Below are 19,430 nucleotides of genomic sequence, written 5' to 3' on the forward strand. Positions count from 1 at the left end.
CTATCCAGTGCTTCCACAGACGTCTTGTTTGACATGGTAGCTTCGTCCCAGACTATTAATGAGCAGTCACGCATCAATTTTCCTGTATTGCTCTGTCTAGAAACACTACAGACGCTGTTATCATCATCGGCGGCGATTTTCAGCGGGAGCTTGAATGTAGAGTGTGCGGTTCGACCTCCTTCCAAAAGAGTAGCGGCAATGCCGGATGACGCAACAGCTAACGCAATTTTTCCGGTAGATCTCACTTTTTTTAAAAGCAGATTGATTAAAAATGTTTTTCCTGTGCCTCCTGGGGCATCAAGGAAAAACAATTTCCCTTCATTGTTATCAATTGTTGATAGTAATGCAGTGAATACTTTTTTCTGATCGATGTTTAATCGTGGCTCATCTTGAGCTATATTTTGTAAAAGTCTCGTTTGATCGTATGATGTTTCTCTTGTGTATTCGGCACTGTTAATTAAATCAGAGTTAGTAGTATTAGCTGGCATCGGCAGCCCAAAATCCTTTATCGTTTTACCCGAAAGTAATTGCACTATTTTGTTTAATTCAAATAATTCTTCGTCAAATATGTTTTGGTCATATTGTACATCAACAGAGTTTGACTCTTGCTGTCGCCGAATCAGAATATCACTGGCCATATTTTCTAGAAATTTATTCCATAGACTAACAGAATCAGTTACTTGACAAAACACTACTATGACGGCAAATAAATATCTTAATGATGTAGCTGAACTAATATACAAACAGCTGCTTCTGATAATGTATTTTCCCAGTGAGAATCGTCTTCCAAGAGCCCAATAGCTTTGCATGCTGCTTGATAAGTATTGTAAACAACACCTTGTAAAGTTCTTAGGTGAGCAAAGGATGTCGGGCCTTTTACAATATGAAGTAACATTCTCAGATAAAAGCATTCGCTGTTGTTGGGATGAATCACATAGACTCTGCCAAGAGCATCCGTTTTTTTTACTCCGGGGAAACCATCAACCGCAGTACCTTGTTTTCGTATGTATGGAATCGATAGCAAACTAAACGCGCTCCGAATCAATAAAAACTATTCAAAAACTGTATTTTAATTATGTGCGATTTACTAATACAGAACGTGAAAATAGCGTTTTATTTCGCTGTAAAATTGTATGTACATATAATTACATGGAATTCAGTACATATATAGATACATATGTACATACGTCCGAAATGAAATAATGCGAGCGATTCGTAAATACATACATACATACGTCACCATACGATGTAATTCAACATTAATGAGGTGTGGTGAGATTATCGCTTAACGCCTGTTGCTTCATTCGGTTGACAGCGAACAAACACACAAACAGCTTTTTTTGGAAAAAGAGCTGCTTTTGTTTAAACAATTTTGGTTAAATAACAAATAAATCAATTTTTTTTTTTGATGCAGAACGAAAGTAAATATTTCAAAGTTAAACTTCAAGAAAGTTTCATTTTAATTGGTTGATTCGTTTACGATTATGGCCTTTATATATTTCTTCACATTATATAGATATAAACCTTCCTCTTCAATCTATCTATCCGTTGCGTAGTTTTAAAGATTTAAGCGTATAAGGGGACATAGGGACAAAAAAATATATATATCGAAACCCGTTACTTTATCTAAAATATGTGTAAGTGAATGCTTAATTTTAATACTTCACAAATACATACATTCTGGATTCATTAGATTTTTGATTGTACACTCCAATGTCGCAATTTCGGTTCGATATTTTAATGATAGACTATCAAAATTTATTCCACAATTCGTACATTCTCCTTGACTTGATGTAATTTCAAATCCAGTACACTTTTCGCAGTAAATTCCGGATCTAGCATTCTAAAAATATAAAATGATGAAAGTTTCTTTTGAATTGCAAACATATAAATTTAACACAACTGAGAAAATATAAAAATATAATTTGTATAATGGGCTGGAACAATATAGGTAGTAACTACAACGGAACAATGAGCTTGGGTTTCGAGTCTTAATCAATGCGGTAATATTGCGAAGTCTTAAGTAGCCGAAATGGGTTGGTGCGTGACTACCAAGGGAATTCACAGAGAGAACGTTGGTTCGAATCTCGGTGCAACACCAAAATTAAGAAAAACATTTTTCTAATAGCGGTCGCCTCTCGGCAGGCAATGGCAAACCTCCGAGAGTATTTCTGCCATGATAAAGCTCCTCATAAAAATATCTGCCCTTCGAAATCGGCTTGAAACTGTAGGCCCCTCCAGGTCCCATCCCTCCCCGAATAGGAGGAGGAGCTCGGCCAAACACCCAAAAAGAGGATATATATAGCTATATATAATCGGCACGGCACGAGTCTATTTTTGGGCGTTTTTTAAACTGTGTGGGGTCACACTTCTTTTACCACGAGGCGATCATGATTATAATCATTATTGATTCTCTTAATACTGATGCTCAAGGATGCCTCAATTCACGGTTATGATATGACGACCTTGTTGAATCATTTGGTGCATATCATCGGTTATTTCTGGCGCAAAATTACACATATAAAAACGTTGAGTGTACTTATGAAAAAATATTTTAAAATTTAAAGTGGAAACGTCGGATGGCGCCCGACAACACTCAAATTGCGCAAGGTCATCCATAGTGAAAAGGTTTTTAGAGGTGTGCTCTTTAACAGAGTGTTATTGGGCTCTGAACGAATTTGACAGAATCAGCTGATGGGCTGACAAAACAGGCGATGTGTTTACAAGAAAACTGAGATTGTGGTGGTGATATACGAAAAAAAAATCCACACAATGTAATATCAACACAAGTATGTATTATTATAATTATTCAATAAGTACCCGTGCTTGACGACAGAGCGCGTTCCTGAGGGAAATTGGTGTTAGCATCGTGGGCTGCCATCTATCAAACAAGGGCAAAACAAATTCCAGACTGATTGATTGGTGAGTTTGGATTTGGCGTGTTTCGTGATTTTCGCAAAGATGGAAAAAGAGCAGTATCGTTCGGTAATTCGCTAAAAGCAAAGTAGGATGCTGCTATTGGGACGTTTCATCATATATAACCACAGTTAGATATTGGTTCAACGAATTTAAACGTGGACGGACATCCGTTTTTGATGAGGAGCGACCAGGACGCCCGGCAGAAGTGGTTACCGAGGAAATCATTCAAAAAGTCATTGACATGATTCTCGCTCATCGACGAAGTGCCCGAAGTAACAGAGGCCATAGGTGTGGCGATCGGAACGGCAATTATTATTTTACATAATAAGTTGGTGATGAAAAAATTGTCGGCCCGATGGGTGCCGCGACTGTTCACGGTGGACAACAAGCGTATACGGCTGTTAACTTTGTAGCAATGTTTGGATCAATTTAAGCGAGATCCGAAGAAATTTTTGCATCCAGTTGTCACCGTTGATGAATCCTGGATTCATCATTACACACCAGAAACTAAGTAACAATCCAGGGCAACTCGGATATGATACTTTTTACTATGTAGAAGGTACAAGAATCCAAATTTGCACCCTCCGAAGCTAAACGGCGTAGAACTGACTCTTAAAGACTATGCAAAGTACCTTCGAGTAATTTTGGATAGCAAACTATCATGGACTATATCCTTCAATAATGTATTGGTGCTACTCAGCTGTAGTAAAGCCAATATGCTCTAGTCTGTCTGGTGGACTGCAATGAGAAAAACGACACACAAGACACCTATGAAAAGTATTCAACGTCTTGGTGCACTTTGCACGACAGGGGCAATTAAAACTACTCCTACGGCAGCACTTGAAAGAATACTCAACCTACCACCGATTGACATTGCGACGAAGGTCTATCAGCTAGATCTGCCGCAAGACTTAACGCAACGGGTGAATTTACCTGTAAAATATTCGGACATAGCTCAATACGTATGAGTTATCGGACCAATTCGGACTATACGATTCCGAAATACAATTGGGTGAAGAGATTCCGGACAACAATAGAAGAAAAGGGGTATGAAACCTAGTCCCAATACGCTTAACATATTCACTGACGGCTCGAAAATGATGCACGGAGTAGGTGAAGGGATTTTTTGCGCAGAGCTGGACATCAGGCGGCCAATTAAGCTCCCTGACCATTGCGGTATTTTTCAAGCAGAAGTCTTTGCGGTAGGAAATGCTGCAGAAATAGCACTAGGAAGGACATCGAGCAACTCCAACATAAATATATACGTTGACAGTTAAGCGGAAATAAAGGCAATAAACTTATATGAAATTTCATCTAAAAACGTTCTTAAGACCAGGGAAGCCATAGAGAGACTAGCCGCAGACAGACGGTTACACATCTATTGGGTACCCGGACATGAGGGTATTGCAGAAAACGGAATTGTAGGTGAGATTGCCAAAAGCGCTGTTTACATACAATTCGAATAAGAAAACAACATGCTGAAACCTTTAAATACGGTACACAATGACATCGCTGCGGACATGAAAACACGGATAGACAAGAGGTGGAATAATCTAGCCCCTTGTAAAACCGCGAAAATCATGTGTACACAGAAAGAAAAGCAGAACTATCGTAGATATACTGACAGGCCACAATTTGTTAGCGGCACACAAGATTGGAATTGCAAACAATTATAGCTGCAGATTTTGCAATGAACTAGAAGAGAGGGAAACTCTTGAATACCTTCTATGTGCTTGCCCTGCATTAGCTAGAACCCGAATGAAATGTTTAGGATCTCTACAATATGAGAGGTTAGAATGTCTCTAGTAGTTAGAGCTTTAGAGCTTACTTAGACACGCAAAAGACGCAGAATTATACAAGAAGCCTACTACAAGGAAACGTAAGGGTCAAGCTCCATCTGGTACCACAAAGGACAAATAGGTCTATATGATGGCTTTGAGCCAGCCAGGTCAACCTAACCTAAGTAACCATCAAAACAATGGCTTTTTCCTGGTGACTCTGCTCCAAAGAAGGCAAAGACAGTCCCATCGGCCGGAAAGGTCTTGGCGAAGATTTTTTGGGATGCGAACGGCGTCATCCTCATGGATTTTTTATAAAAAGAAAGAACGATCACTGGACAATACTACATTACGACCGTTTTCGCAAAAAAATTCAAGGAGACACGGCCGCATTTGGCGAAAAAGAAGAAGCTGTTTCACCATAATAATGAAACAGCACATTTATCCGGAGTTGTCTCCCCCGAATTGCACGAATTGCGTTATGAATTACTACCGCACCCACCGTATTCACCCGATCTGGCTCCCTGCGACTTTTTCTTGTTCCCTAACATGAAGAAATGGTTCGCGGAAAAAATGTAGTTCAAATGAGGAAGTCAAACAGGAAGCTGAGACAGAGACGTGCTTTGGAGAGTGTGATAAATCCTATTTCTTAGATGGGTTAAAAAAACTGGCCGGAGCGTTGGGAAAAGTGTATCTTTCTAAAAGGGGACAATTTTGAAAAAAAAAAAATTGTGTCTTCATTTTTTAACACGGGTACTTATTAAACCCCCCTTGTAAATCATTTCAGTTTAATTTTAGAAAAGTGACACGAAACCTTTTTTTAATACGATGCAATTGTTGAAAGAAACACAAACTGATTTAGATAACAGTACATTTCCAAATGTTTTCGGCCTCATGGATAGCAGAATGAGTGGCTTTAAAGGAGAATGGAATTAAATCACCTGCTTTATATCCCATTGACTATGTTTTCGGGATAATCAAACAAAAGATCTTTGGCAAGTAACATACTTTAGAAAGAAGGTGGATCGAAAATTATAATACGAGCATATAGGGAATTATTTCAACAGCACTCCCATAAAATGTAGCGGTTTATTTATATGCCACTGAAAACGTTCCTATTCTTTTGTTACTGCTCTAAATTTTTTTTTGTTTCTAAAAGTATGGTTATTATCTAGGATTATTTTATAATCTCAGATTTTGGTAGAGAAATTTTGTATGGAAAATCTCGCTTTTTAATTACGAATTGGGAGTTAAGCACGAAAAAGTAGATCATCTACTTATATATGAAGGTATTATAAGAAATAACGAATTATTAGCAATGGAAAAGCAAACTAAAAAAGTAAAGAGTTATTCGGATATAAGAAGTACAGCCTTAGATTTACTACTTAATTCAACTTTAATATATACTTTCCTCTATAACGCCACATACGAATCCTGCATTGCTAAAACCAGTGCTCGAAAGAAATTAAGTTTTCTTACTTCTTGCCAGATGATTTAAAGTGATTTAAAGTGTTTGCCACTAAATATTAATAATTTGTTTTAAAAAAGAGATACGAACCGAGATATGGCTCACTAAAGACATCGGGAGGAAAACGGGTCAATATTTCGCTTTTGATTTTAGGACATATCTGTTTTGGAATGAAACGTGTAATGCCTAATTTTTATTGAGATAATCTGATGATATAATTTTAGTCTTGTTGTAATAAATATTTAACTTAATTAATAGTTTCTCTTTTATTATTAGTAAATATTAAGTTAAAATTATCAAATTGAGTCAAAAATATTCATCTAGAGTATAATTAAAAAACTCACAGTGGGTTCGGTTTCTACAACATTTTGGCAAACTTCACATTGACAGTCGATATTAATTTGCTTCAAAAATATGTGTCTTTCTTCTCGGGTGTGTCGCATATAATGTGCTTTGTAAGAGACAAAGAGCTCTTCGTCTTTTTTTATATATCGCATAGTCCTTCCCATAACCATTCCATTATCCAGAATACTACAGTTAAATTAAAATACAATAAAAAAATGGAAAAGGAAAAATAGTAGTACGTTATCTTACACAATATCAACATTTGGAGCGCATGAATGCTTGAATTTACGCAAAGTGGGGCACGGCAATGATAGTACTTGATGTATCTGATTACAGGTTATACTCGTTTGTAAAAAGTAGTCCATGAAATGTGCGTGAAAATTATGAACAAACTTTTGTACCAATTTACTCCGTTCCGTAATGGGCATTTTTGCTATGGATTCGCAAATTGAACGGCCAGAATTTGGAACAGCAGCCATCCCGCCATAGATTAAAAACTTGAATTTATCCGTGTTAAAGTAGAGTTCTGCTAATTTATCTTTAAAGACAGAAACCGGTCGTTCGATCGAATTACATAACTGAGTGTGTTCCAGAACTGGAATCGAGTCAACAGAAAGTTCGTTTTGATCCCTTGACTGGAGCTGCAAATATCGCATTGATAGGTCAACTACTTCGGCTTCTGCTGTATTGAAATATGCATTTATGTCCTCTGGATTCGGTTCTCGTACTGGATTTAATAGGCTTGTCCATTCAGCAATTTGATCATAAACTGTCTCATATTTGGGTTTATCCGTTAACAATGGAATAAGATATTCAAAATCGAACGTGTTTAGAAGTAAATGGCAATGAAGCCGCATCAATATGACACCAATCAGTATCATTCTGTGCGTTGGTACTATACGAAGTTTCTTGTAAAAAGTATCGACCAGGTTCGTTTTCCTAATAATAAAAAGTGCTAAACGGAAAGCCGTTACTACTAGAGTAGAATACTGCATTTCACTTAATTTTGTATAACTCGGTTTGACACGCAACAAATTAACTATTGAACCGAATTCAGAGTCCTCTTTGACAGCGCTCTTTTCAATTTTTCCCAAAACAGTTTCCACAGATGATAATTTCCTGTTTCAAACATATAGAAAGAAGTTCAATAATTTTAATTTATCCGGGTGTTTATTACAAAATAGTTGACACATTAAAGGGTCATAATATTCCTTTTATGAACAAAATGAAATAGTAATGGTTTTATAATACCTTAATAATACATGTTTGCGATGAAAGTACATTAAAAGAAAAAGGCAAGGAGAATTCAGAGTTACTCTTAGGATTAGGATAATATTTTGATTATTTAGAATTGCAGTTACCGTAATTGTAATCCATAACATTTTTTGGCTTACAATTGCTATAATCGCAATCTTGAAATGAATGATTGCGAATACTTTAGTGGTGATCCCAAGAATTTAGGGATTACCAATTACAGTAATCGTAGTCATGAAAATTGTGAATACGATTACTTGCATTTTTAATTTTCTTATTTTTTCAATTTCTTTATTTATTAAATCTTTCTTGTTTAAGAAACTAACAATAAATTTACAAATCTTATATACCAGAGTAATAAGTTCCCTTGCCAGTGTTTTCAGTCTCCGATTCTTCGTAATTGGGAGCCAGAAAGGTCTAGGTTCCAGTTTCCCTTAAAGCTTCCGTTATCCCTCATGTCGATTGTGCAAGATCTTTTTTTTCGGGCGTGAAGGATGTGGATGGAGAGAGCTGAAAAGGACATGTCTCCAATGGCCGAGATTCCATTGCCTTCGTGGACAGACCCTCATGCGGGATGAGATAATTAAGATAGTGCATACTTGAAGATATAAACAACCCCAAATTTTGGGTGTAACCTTTGACAGTTTGCTCTCCTTCTCAGCGCACACAACCGCAATTGCCACTAAAGTCCAAAACCGCAACAAGGTCCTCAAATCGCTTGCCGGCAGCACTTGGGGCAAAGACAAAGAACTGTTGCTATCGACATTTAAGGCAATTGGTCGGCCAGTTCTGAACTACGCAGCGCCTGTCTGGTCGCCTGGAACTAGTGACACGCAGTGGACAAAGCTACAGACATGCCAAAATACTGCCATTCGGACAGCGACCGGTTGCCTACTGATGTCCTCGGTTCAACACCTACACAACGAGGCACAAATGCTTCCCGTAATGGAGCATAACAAACTGCTCAGCAAGCAGTTCCTACTGGGATGTTACCGCAGGTTTCACCCCTGCAGACACCTGCTTGAGTCTGAGCCGCCTCCCAGGCACGTCAAGAGACATCTCTTAAACTACGCTGACGAAATCCAGGACAAAACTGACCGTAATCTACTGGACCTGACAGTGTTCAGACAGTCAATAAAAGACATTCACCGGGAGACCGTCACCACCTTCTTAAGCTCCCGTCCTGTGAATGCCGTAATCGGAGTCCAACCACCACCTATAGCAGATGAAGAGCTCCAGCTTCCTCGTGAGCCACGTATAACACTGGCACAATTACGTTATGGATATTGTAGCAGGTTAAACCCCTACTTATCCAGAATCGACCCCGACATACCAAACATATGTCCGGCATGTGAAGGCAAACCGACTCATCTAACACCCCTCTCCCTCTGGACCCATCCCGTCGAAACAGCAAGTCTCCTGGGCCTACCTCTAGATGAGCTAGACGAAGACGACCGGTGATATGCCCGACACTGGCGGGGCTACTATTACTGTTAACAAACAAACAAACTAAATTCGTTTATCGAGGTTGTCATCGTTAGTGCACAAACAAATGGGCATCAGCAGTCACAGCGTGCTGCTACCAGACCATCGTGTCGACTGTGGGGAATCTCCAATGGTACACACAGTTTAACGTGATCCAGACCAATCAGGAGATCAGCTTTAATGAATCATACGATAAGATAAATAGGGATCACCTTAATCTCGCTCGCGTATGTTGTCTACTTGAAGAGACTGCAGCTGCAACTTTAGATTCTTGATTGTATGAACTCTGCGCAGACCATATTTACCAGCCTCGTTCTCCCTTTCTGAAATCTCCAAAGATACAATTCGAGTATTCCTCATTGCTGGTCTACCTGAGCAAAGCTCGCCGCTAGGACTTCTAAGGTTGCAAACACAGTGCACGCTGAGACGAAGATGAAGACGAAGCTGAAGAGAAATTGCTTGCGTTGCGAGTAAGCGAATAGGTTGCACAGTGCAAGACGAATTGGTTGCGCTTTGGTTATGTTAGTCGCAATGGATTCCTCATCAGATGATGACCTGCTGATTGAGCAAAGCTTATATTTTATATTAAAACGTATAAAAGTATATAAAAAAGTGCACCCTATAAATTTGGGAAGAGAAGCATTTGGTGAATTTCATCATTTGTATGATGAGCTGCGCCACGATGAAAAGAAATTTGTGGAATATACCAGAATGACAATTAGCACATTTGATTATATTCTAATTAAAATTGAGCCACTCATTATTAAAAATTGGACTAATTTTAATAAAACGCCAATTATATGTGCTGAAAGGCTAATTGTGACGTTAAGGTAAAAAATAATTTAAAATATATTTAGTTTTATGCCTTTTATTGATTATTACTTCTCATTTAATTACTTGTTTATCTACTGTCTTAACTTAATTAACGTGCCAAAGCATAGACAGAACAAACAAACAAAAACCACAGTAACTAGCAAGCGATTCGTCTTCAAATTCAGTACAGCAACGTTTGAAGCTGATTGCTTGCGTTTCGTCTTCATCTTCGTCTTCGTCACAGCGCGCACTATGCGTACGAGCGAGCGAATTCATACGATTTGTTCTGTACTGTTTTTCGTCTTCAGCTTCGTCTTCATCTTCGTCTCAGCGTGCACTGTGTTTGCAACCTAAGTGTAAGCTGATGGGCCCTTTGAATTGAGTTACCCCACGTGCGATAACAATAGTACATATTTTTTTATAAATCAACACACATTTTTTACAGATCGGCAAATGCGAATAAACAATATATTTGTTGTATTGTAATATACTTTTATATTATATAACGAAAAACGGCTGATTTTTATATATATAGATTATAAGATTTGTGCACCATATTTTGACATAATATTTAAAGAATATTTTTGTATTATTAATAATATTTAAATTATTATCACCCCTATTATGGTATCCGACGGATGGTTGCGGAGGGAGTTATACTCGATCCGACAGTATTCGGTATCATAATAAACGTCGGATAAAGCAGTATGCGGATCGATAATGTGGTTTACGGATCGATTAAAAAAAATGGCATTACCAACAACGCACTCAATACGCGTTTCAAAGAAATTTACTCGTTTCTCATCCGCAGGTCATTGTGTTGCGGATATTATTATAATAAAGATGGAGAGCAATAAAATGTAAGGAAAAACATTTTTATTTGTTTTTTTCGGATTATATATATTGGCAAAATTTATACAAATGGCAAAATTAATATTTTTTAGGAAACGCACAACCACCAGAGAGCAATTTAAAGGTTTAATATCTCGTATGAAGGAGCATCCTGATATTGCAAAAAATTTTACCAGAAGTGCTCCTAACGAGGTAGAGCAATTTTGGGAGAGTGTGCGTGAGGAACTGAATTCATTAGGGCCTCCATCGAAGAGTATTTCAGAATGGAAAAAGGTTTGTTGATAATTCAAAAGTTCATTGAGAATATAAGTACTTATTTCCGTTTTAATTAAAGGTTCAGTAAAGAAAAAGTTGGCGCACAATAAAAGGGAATTACAAGCAACTGGTGGAGGCGAAAATAGGGAACTACCTTTATCGTCGCTAGAAGAAGATGTTGCTGCTCTAGTGGGCCTAAACGCCTGTGTTGGGGGCATTAAAAATTCAAAAGAGTTTGGAGTGCCTCAGAGGAGAATTATTGAGCATGCCACTCCACTAAATTCAGAGCAGGTGGTTGAAGACATTACTCCATCTACATCGAAGAGAGCTCGTACAAATTCATATACTTCGAGAGACGCCATCTGCATAGAGTTGTTGGAAAATGAAGATGTGGAAAATAACCAAAACATTCGAAATTAACTCCGAAAAAAAAGAGACCAGAGCAGTTTGACTTGTTAGACAAGCAAATCGGTGTGCAGGAGAGGTTATATTCAAAAGTTTCGGAAGGTGTTGGGGCACAGGAACTACATTTTAAAAATGTAAAAAAAGAACTGAAAGATCTGACTAGGTCGGTTGACCGTCTGGGTGATCACCAGAAGAAAAACAATGAAATTCTCCAAGCTTTTCTTGAGGAGACAAAAAGACATAATATGGCTATGGAGACAAATGCTATTGAAAAATTAAGGGTGAAACAAGAACTTTTAAACATTGAATTAGGAGAAGTTAACAAGCAATTGTGACTTAAAAAATGACTGTGAATTAGAAATTTTGTTTAGATTAAGTTTTAAAGTGCAACATTTGCCAAGAAGGCTTTTATATTTTAAGTTTAAGTTTTAATGTGCAACATTTGCCAAGAAGGCTGTTTTTATTTTGTTCTTAAGAAATATATACAAACATACATATATTTATGTACGTTAAATGAAAACAAAAAAATGTTTCTTTATAAAAATCTGTGTAGCATTTCATTCCGGATTTGGTTTGCTTCATTGGTATACCTTTGATGTTGTACAGGCTCGCCATTTTCATACTCTTCACTTTCAAAAACCCCTTCTAAATATTCGTCTGAAATATTATAATGGATCCGAAGGTTGTGAAGTGCCGCCGCAACATTAACAATTTGAGCCACTTTTTCCGGAGAATAATGAAGTTGGCGAGCTGAGAGCAAGCATCGACACCAATTCTTCCAGACACCTATTGTGCGTTCAACAACATTGCGACCCGAGCTATGGCTTTTATTGAAACGGCTTTGGGGTGTATTCGCTCCGGCATTTCGGAAGGGCGTTATAAGCCAGGGTAAAAGTGGGTATCCAGAGTCACCTAGGGAACATTTAAATCAAAATTACTTATGTATTGTTAACTGTTTCGTTTTTGTCATATATGTACCCAACAATCTAGTGCTTCTGTGTCCATTTTCATACATGGTTTGGAAATGTCTTGAAGCCTCACTATTTTCCCAAATAAAGGAATCGTGACTTGCACCTGCGTACCTACTGTTCACATACCTTATTCGCTGCTTATGGTCACATATCTTAAGATAGAAAAGTCATTTTATTAGTCAATTAAAATTTCAGAAATTAACTTACTATCATTGAATTAATACTGTAATATCCTTTCCTATTATAATAAAGGTGCGAATTGTCTCCAGCAGGTTTCAAAATCTTTATGTGGGTGCCATCTACGCACATAACTATGCCGGGAATTCTTGTTTTTCCAAAAAAATATCTTTTGGCTTCAAGCTCTTCAGTCTCGGTCATTGCCAAACTTATCCATCTGGGGCATAGTGTTGCCTCTAAAATATTTAAAACTTCTGACAGTACTATGGACACTGTGGACTGCGCCATGCCAATATTAAAATCCTGCCCAGTACCATTTTGATAACCCCCTTCAGCAAAAAATCTTAGACAAGCTTCTAGTTTGAGCTCTGGCGATATCGACCATGTTTTAATAACAGGAAGCATTTCCCTCTTTAATATGTTAAGAACATATTGGAAAGCTATCTTATTAAGACGGAATTGCTTAACAAATCTACAAGAGGAGTTCACATAAATTTTCGTCAATTGTCCTTAAAAAGTGAACTTACACATCATCCGGCAACTGGAACACGTCAACAGCATTATCCCTTACTTTTTTCCGGGTTCGTCTTGCATCATTGTTTGTACTTTCATTAAAATCCAAAAAAAAAAGCTATTGAATCCATTTTATTTAACAAATATTTATTGGTCTTTTGCACAGCTGATTATGCTGATAACACAGTTCACGGATTGTAATGCAGTGCATCCGTCGGTAACAATAATACCATTTTTGTGAAAAAGTGAATCGAGTGCGGATCGAGTTAACTCCCGCCGCATATCATCCGACGTTTATCATAATAGGCATGTATAAAAAACCACGAGTCAAGAAACTAATACTAGTGCGTTTTAAGGGGTTATACGCAGTTATGACTTTCAAAAAAATCGATTTTTTTATTGCATTTTTGTAATGTACATATATTCAAAAGTATACGCACGAAATTTGAAGTAGATCTAAGCAATACTTTCGGAGTTATACCTAAATATGTAGAGATGCCTCGGCACGTTTTAAGGTAGGTATTGAAACTTTAAACGTGTTTTTTTCAAAACGGCATTTTTCAAGTCGGTGTACACGATATCTCGAAAACGGCTTGTTTGATCGGTCAACCGTTTTAACTCAATCTTTAAAGATACATTTTCTAGTAATTAATCGTTCCTTTTGTAAATCTGATACTTATTTTCCATTTTATAATCAATTTACGGCCAAATTTTAACGTAAAAATCGAAATCATTTCTTTTAAAAGCTGCCATTTTGTGAAAATTCACTATTTTGATTAGCCGAACGATTAATTACTAGATAATCTAATATATTACAATAACAAAATTTGTTTGGTTTTTTGATTTCAGATAATCCAATCCTGAGTTACGATGTACACCGTAAATCGTCTTTTTTTAAAGGAGGTTCCAGAAATCGCCTGCAGCGCGCTCTATAATCAACATTTTCATAAATAAAAAATTTTGTTACGTTCTTGAAGGATGCTTTTATAATCGCCAAAAATTTTCAAATTAAAATATTCTGAAGTTTCTTCAGGATAAATCCTTGACAACCCGTCTTTTATTTGCTTCATAACTGCGTATAACCCCTTAACAGCCAAAAGCAACTAATGGAATCGGAGACGGCACTAATGATTATACCGAAAATAGAGTCTCAGAAATATTTCGAGAGCGTTGCATTTCATGGAGCGTTCTTTGAACGCGACAATATCACGTTTGAGGAATAAACTTGTACATATTTAGAATTTTCTGAATATATTCTGGAAACGGTTTTATCAAGGTGGTATATTTGTTAATACCTTGAAGTGTCTCAGTGAGAAAGATCTCTCTGGAATAAAATACCCTGGCATAGTGTTTGACGAACGGTTTTATTTCAATAACAAATTTTACAGACCCGTCGTATTCTTCTCGTCTAATGTTCTTAAGCCTGTATCTTGATGATAGACGCATATCCGTATTGCGTATATCTTTTAATTACGACGTTAACAGTGTTGTTGTTGTTGGAACGGACTAATATCCCGATTAAATATTCCTAAGCAATCTTTCGAAATTATCTTCAATGTTATCGTAGTAATGTGAGAACACAATATGCCAGTAATGCTCCTATTTATCGTAACATTAGGGAATTTAATGCTCTATGCCATGCTGTACCGGTTCATTATTCTCTCTCAAAGGTAGCTTTTTAAATCTCTTGAATTCCTATTTTTAATAATTTCTTACTTAAATTTTTTTTTTAATATTATGAATTATTAGCAACCGTTTTAAGTTATATTGTATTCTGCAGTCTGTAAAGTTGATAACCCATAGACTTAATAAATAAATAAATATAATGAGGTGACATTAATTTCGCGAAAGGAAATATGCATACGCAACCCTCCAATAAGTAGGGGAAATTAAGAGAGTGTAAAGGGACATTTCATTTTAAGGGAATCTGAAATTTCCCAACGGGAGAAACTGCCAAACGAACACAGCTGGTTACAATTCAAGCAAATCCGAATCTTTAACTTAGCTTTGAAAAAAGTAAATATAAAGAATTCAGATATGGAAAACGTAAGCAAATCTAACACATGGGTTGAAAAGCCCCGGGCCTAACAAAGAAAACATGTTTTGTTTTCAAAATTAGCTTTATTCATCTACGTAATTTCCATCAAAAACAACGCAATCATTCCAGCGCTGCTCTTGCAGAACGATTTATTATTTGCCTCAAAATAGGTCTCAGTTTCGGCGACAACCTCTTAATTGGGGAAAATCTCTTACTAGCGGCATTTGTTCAGGTTTTCGAACAGCGAGTAGTCGCTGGGAGCCACATCTGGCGAATACGGTGGAAATGCGAGGGTTCTGACGAAGCGGAGTCCTCATAACACTTTTCACATTTCACGGTTTTTTGAAAATAACGAAAGTAGCGTCACTCTTTGCACAATAACTCACGAACTAATGAATAAAATATTAGAGATTTTAACAGCTGTCTCTTTAAGGCTAGTACTAACTGAAAAAGAGATGAACACAATAAAACCAGTGCCATCTATGTGTTAGGCCCGGGACTTTTCAGCCCATGTGTTATGTTCGGCTCTTTTGAATTCTTTAACACTATTATATTAATTTTATTTTCAATGTACACAAACTACTATATTAGCTGTTCGGGAAACTTGCAAGTTTTTACTGGTTTTCTGTTCGTTTACTATTTTGAATATTTTTGTCTTTGAGATAGATCAAATTATATATTGCGATAAAATAACTAATTTTATTAAAATTACATGTAAATATATTACTTACCGAAATACTTTTCGAGAGAATACATGCTCATGTAGATGGCTCGACACTTTTATAAATAAACGATAGAGATCTTTTGCATCTAATATAAATAATATCAGATTCTTATATGCAGAGCATTCGTACTGATGAATATCTCTGTCTTTTTTAATGCAATGAAGGGAGCAATAAGTTTTATAGCGGCAATCCAAGCAGGTATACACTTTGTCACTTCTATGCAAACATAGTTCGCATTGAACTAATGGGGCATTTACATTTACACTTATTGGTTTTTCAATCAAAACGACGCTTTCTTCCAGTAAATCAGTATTCACGAAAACTCCTTCCACTTTCTTTTCCTTTTGATTAGTTTTTCTGAAATTTTAAGTATTTTATAAATATGTTAATATATTACTTTATAATAAAAAATTAAACTTGCATATAACACGCCGAAGACATTTGCTTTATGTCTGCATTTTTATTAAATCCTTGAAATGGTACATCTTGCAGCACAGTATGTCCACACTTAGGACCAAAGTTCTCAGAATCATGCAAATCAGGTTCAAAATAAGCTATGTGGTTGCCTATTTTCTCTATCAAAAAAGCATCTGGTATATAAGATATAAACTTAACGAATTATATTTTCTTCCTACCTATTTTCGTCTTCGTCAAAGTTTCCTTTGGTAATTTATCTGTTGAATAAAAACGAAAGGTATATACATATATGCATATATATAATATAATATAATATATATAGTGGTGGTCACGAATTTATTACTTTATGTCAAGACAACATTCCCACGGCAGTCGGTTTTACGTTACCGGAACGACCCGGATTTATATTCGGCCAAGGACAGTCATTCCCGCAACATTTCCCTTAATTGCATGGAAAATGTTTATGCTGCTACACGTTATTTTCACGTTACTCAGTTTACCCGATTCAAATTCTGTGGTAAGTTTTTGTTTAGGTTGCTTTTATAAGCTAAGAAAAATAAATTGTTATAAATCATGACGAAAGAACCTGGTGCCATGAAGAGCAGGTTTTTCAGAAAATAAAACTATATGTTGACGAGAGTTTGGCACGGGGTTATAAGATAAGATAAGAGTTTATTAAGTAGAAAACGTTACAATATTTATGTTATCGCACAATTTACAGAATATGATATAAATCTTAATTCTACATCATTATATTTGTATATTTATCACAGGTTTGGTTTTTTAAACGATTTTATCTTTTTTTCGAAGGAAAAAACTACTATGAAAAACCTCCGCTATACATCTTACAAGCTAGGGTTAATCTGTACGCATTTAAGTACCAGGGCCTAATTGAACATTAAGAAAGTTCAGTTATTAGTAGATTGTCCGAAAAACTGGAACGACTTCTGAATCTTTTAGTCAAATTTTGTATTTGATCTGACAAAATCTTAGTTTTTGATTCATCATGAAGCACGGGGTTATAATATCATTGAAAAGAAAGGATTTTCAACATTAAGCTTTTGTCTCTGTAATTTGTCCTTATTTTCTGTAAGACATATGATAATTCGTCTACCTCTAACTGGTACTGTAGTTTTAGGAGGAAAGAAAAAATATTTCACACACAAATTATATATCCAATATAACTGTCCAAAAAAATGTTAGGAATCATTTAGTTTGATAAATATTTTGTATGTCAAGCGTAACGGACGTGTTTCTGACCGCTCTGCAAAAAAGTGTTTTCAAAAATTCAAATCTGGACACAATTGATGTTCGTATTCAGACAGAGACTCTATATCAGTGGTGAAGTGGATTTTTGAAGTTTTCTGCCTCTTTCTCTCCCGCGTAAAACATATTTTCCATAAGAAAGAGTTAAAATAAAAAAGTGCAAAAGAAAGTTTTAAATATTAACTGTCTCATAACAATATACGCAATCCATGGATTGCAAAAGGTGCAAACTGCAAATCCGCGGAGAGACGGGAAGAAGGTGTGCGGGTGTGCAAAACGTATCATTCCCAATCGAAATGCTTGGGAATAGATCAATATACATTAGGAAAACTAGATGAATTTCCCAAACTTCACTACATGTGTGATGAATGTGTGGTTTACATTAGCAACGTTGACCTTGCAATTAAGGAAGTTCAGAGTGTAGTCGAGAAGAACGGTTCACGATTCCTTGATTACAAGTTTGAATTCGAAAGTGCACTTAAAACTCATGAAAAGGAAGCAAAAGTTTACTGGAGGTTATCGAGTAAAAGTTAAGTGAAAGAATAAGTGGAATGCAATAAGCGGAAAAAGTATGCGAGCGAGGTGTACGTGAAATGCATAAAATTCGCGAAATAACTGCAAGCTTCAACGAACAAAGTGGCAAACATAGCAAATGAACTTTTAAAACAGCTTTCACGTGCGGAGCGATGTTGACTGCACCGCTGTTGCCAGAGAACTGGGACCGGTTTCTAGTAGAAGGGGAAGGACCAACGATCATTTTCCCCCACAAGCCGATTCGGTTGATCGCTTGGCAGACGCTCCGCGCGGGAAGGCTCATTACTTTTCAATCAAACCCTGTATCTTATTGACCGATTACAAGCAGTATGTGGTGATAATACCATATCAGTAACCTGCTTTCTACCTGTAAGCAGAGGTGTACCTCAAGGCTCTATCCTTGGCCCTCTTTCATTTGTCTTGTACATTAACGATTCGTTCAGTGTGATTAAATATAGTGATGTCCATGTATATGCTGATGACGTTCAATTATATGTTAGTTGTCCCATTAGCTGTATTGGTATTTGCATAAGTAATATGAATTCTGACTTGAGCCTCACAAGCAAGTGGGCTTCTGACAACGAATTAATTCTTAATCCTGATAAGTCCCAATGTATCGTTATATACAAAAAATATATCAAGCTCGATGGCTATACATAAGTCAAACTAAATGACTCTGTGATTAAATATGTGGACAATGTTAAAAATTTAGGGGTCACATCTTTACTGTCATAGGCAAAGTTTATGGTATGCTCCGAAATTTATGGGCAACTCAACATTTTACACCAGTAAACATTCGACTGCTACTAGCTAAAACGTATTTGTTACCAACGTTACTGTATGGTTGTGAGTTATATACTCCTTGTGTGTGTCGTAGTAAGCTTAATGTTTTGTATAACAACATTGCAAGATACGTGTACTGTAAAAAACGTTATGACCATACTTCTGTTTTTGCGAAAAAAAATTGCTTCCGTATCCGACTTGCTTAGGTTTAAATGTTTAGTTTTACTCCAGAAGATCATAAACACTCAGGAACCCAGATATCTTAAAGATCGACTTATGTTTTCAAAGTCCTGCCGTTCGTTAAACTTAGTCCCGATAAAATACAGTTGTTTGGTGGCTGAACGTAAATACTTTGTGTTCTCTGTCCGTCTTTGGAATACCTTACCTTACAAAATGAAACGTATAAAAGAAAGCTCGTATTTCAAAAATAAA

The 19,430-nt window shown here is 36.5% G+C and overlaps 3 protein-coding genes across 4 annotated transcripts in view; 1 reads left to right on the plus strand and 2 right to left on the minus strand.

The window, feature by feature from the left end:
* Positions 1-19,430, minus strand: part of LOC128871912 (uncharacterized) — a 36,840-nt gene that overhangs the window by 12,818 nt on the left and 4,592 nt on the right. For both annotated transcript variants that reach the window (XM_054114083.1, XM_054114084.1), the window contains exons 5-10: positions 16,634-16,672; positions 16,420-16,573; positions 16,005-16,355; positions 6,760-7,629; positions 6,510-6,696; positions 1,678-1,843 (exon numbers count right to left, since the gene is read on the minus strand). In XM_054114083.1, coding sequence (XP_053970058.1) covers positions 1,678-1,843; positions 6,510-6,696; positions 6,760-7,629; positions 16,005-16,355; positions 16,420-16,573; positions 16,634-16,672 — 1,767 coding nt within the window. The remainder of the gene's footprint in view (positions 1-1,677; positions 1,844-6,509; positions 6,697-6,759; positions 7,630-16,004; positions 16,356-16,419; positions 16,574-16,633; positions 16,673-19,430) is intronic.
* LOC128871919 (uncharacterized) lies at positions 10,685-11,236 on the plus strand. The gene is made up of 2 exons (XM_054114094.1): positions 10,685-10,922; positions 11,007-11,236. The coding sequence occupies exons 1-2, from the start codon at positions 10,783-10,785 to the stop codon at positions 11,194-11,196; spliced, it is 330 nt and encodes a 109-aa protein (XP_053970069.1). The 5' UTR covers positions 10,685-10,782; the 3' UTR covers positions 11,197-11,236.
* On the minus strand, positions 12,006-12,772 carry LOC128871918 (putative nuclease HARBI1). The gene is made up of 2 exons (XM_054114092.1): positions 12,553-12,772; positions 12,006-12,486 (listed from the first exon to the last, which is right to left on the minus strand). The coding sequence occupies exons 1-2, from the start codon at positions 12,587-12,589 to the stop codon at positions 12,110-12,112; spliced, it is 414 nt and encodes a 137-aa protein (XP_053970067.1). The 5' UTR covers positions 12,590-12,772; the 3' UTR covers positions 12,006-12,109.

Source organism: Anastrepha ludens, chromosome 2, assembly GCF_028408465.1.
Source record: "Anastrepha ludens isolate Willacy chromosome 2, idAnaLude1.1, whole genome shotgun sequence".
Classification (NCBI taxonomy): domain Eukaryota; kingdom Metazoa; phylum Arthropoda; class Insecta; order Diptera; family Tephritidae; genus Anastrepha; species Anastrepha ludens.

Coding starts and splice junctions, on each gene's coding strand:
- LOC128871919 (XM_054114094.1), top strand. CDS start 10,783: ATGTGGTTTACGGATCGATTAAAAAAAATGGCATTACCAACAACGCAC. Junction 10,923..11,006: donor AAGATGGAGAGCAATAAAAT/GTAAGGAAAAAC, acceptor AATATTTTTTAG/GAAACGCACAACCACCAGAG.
- LOC128871918 (XM_054114092.1), bottom strand. CDS start 12,589: ATGTATGAAAATGGACACAGAAGCACTAGATTGTTGG. Junction 12,487..12,552: donor CAGAAGCACTAGATTGTTGG/GTACATATATGA, acceptor AATGTTCCCTAG/GTGACTCTGGATACCCACTT.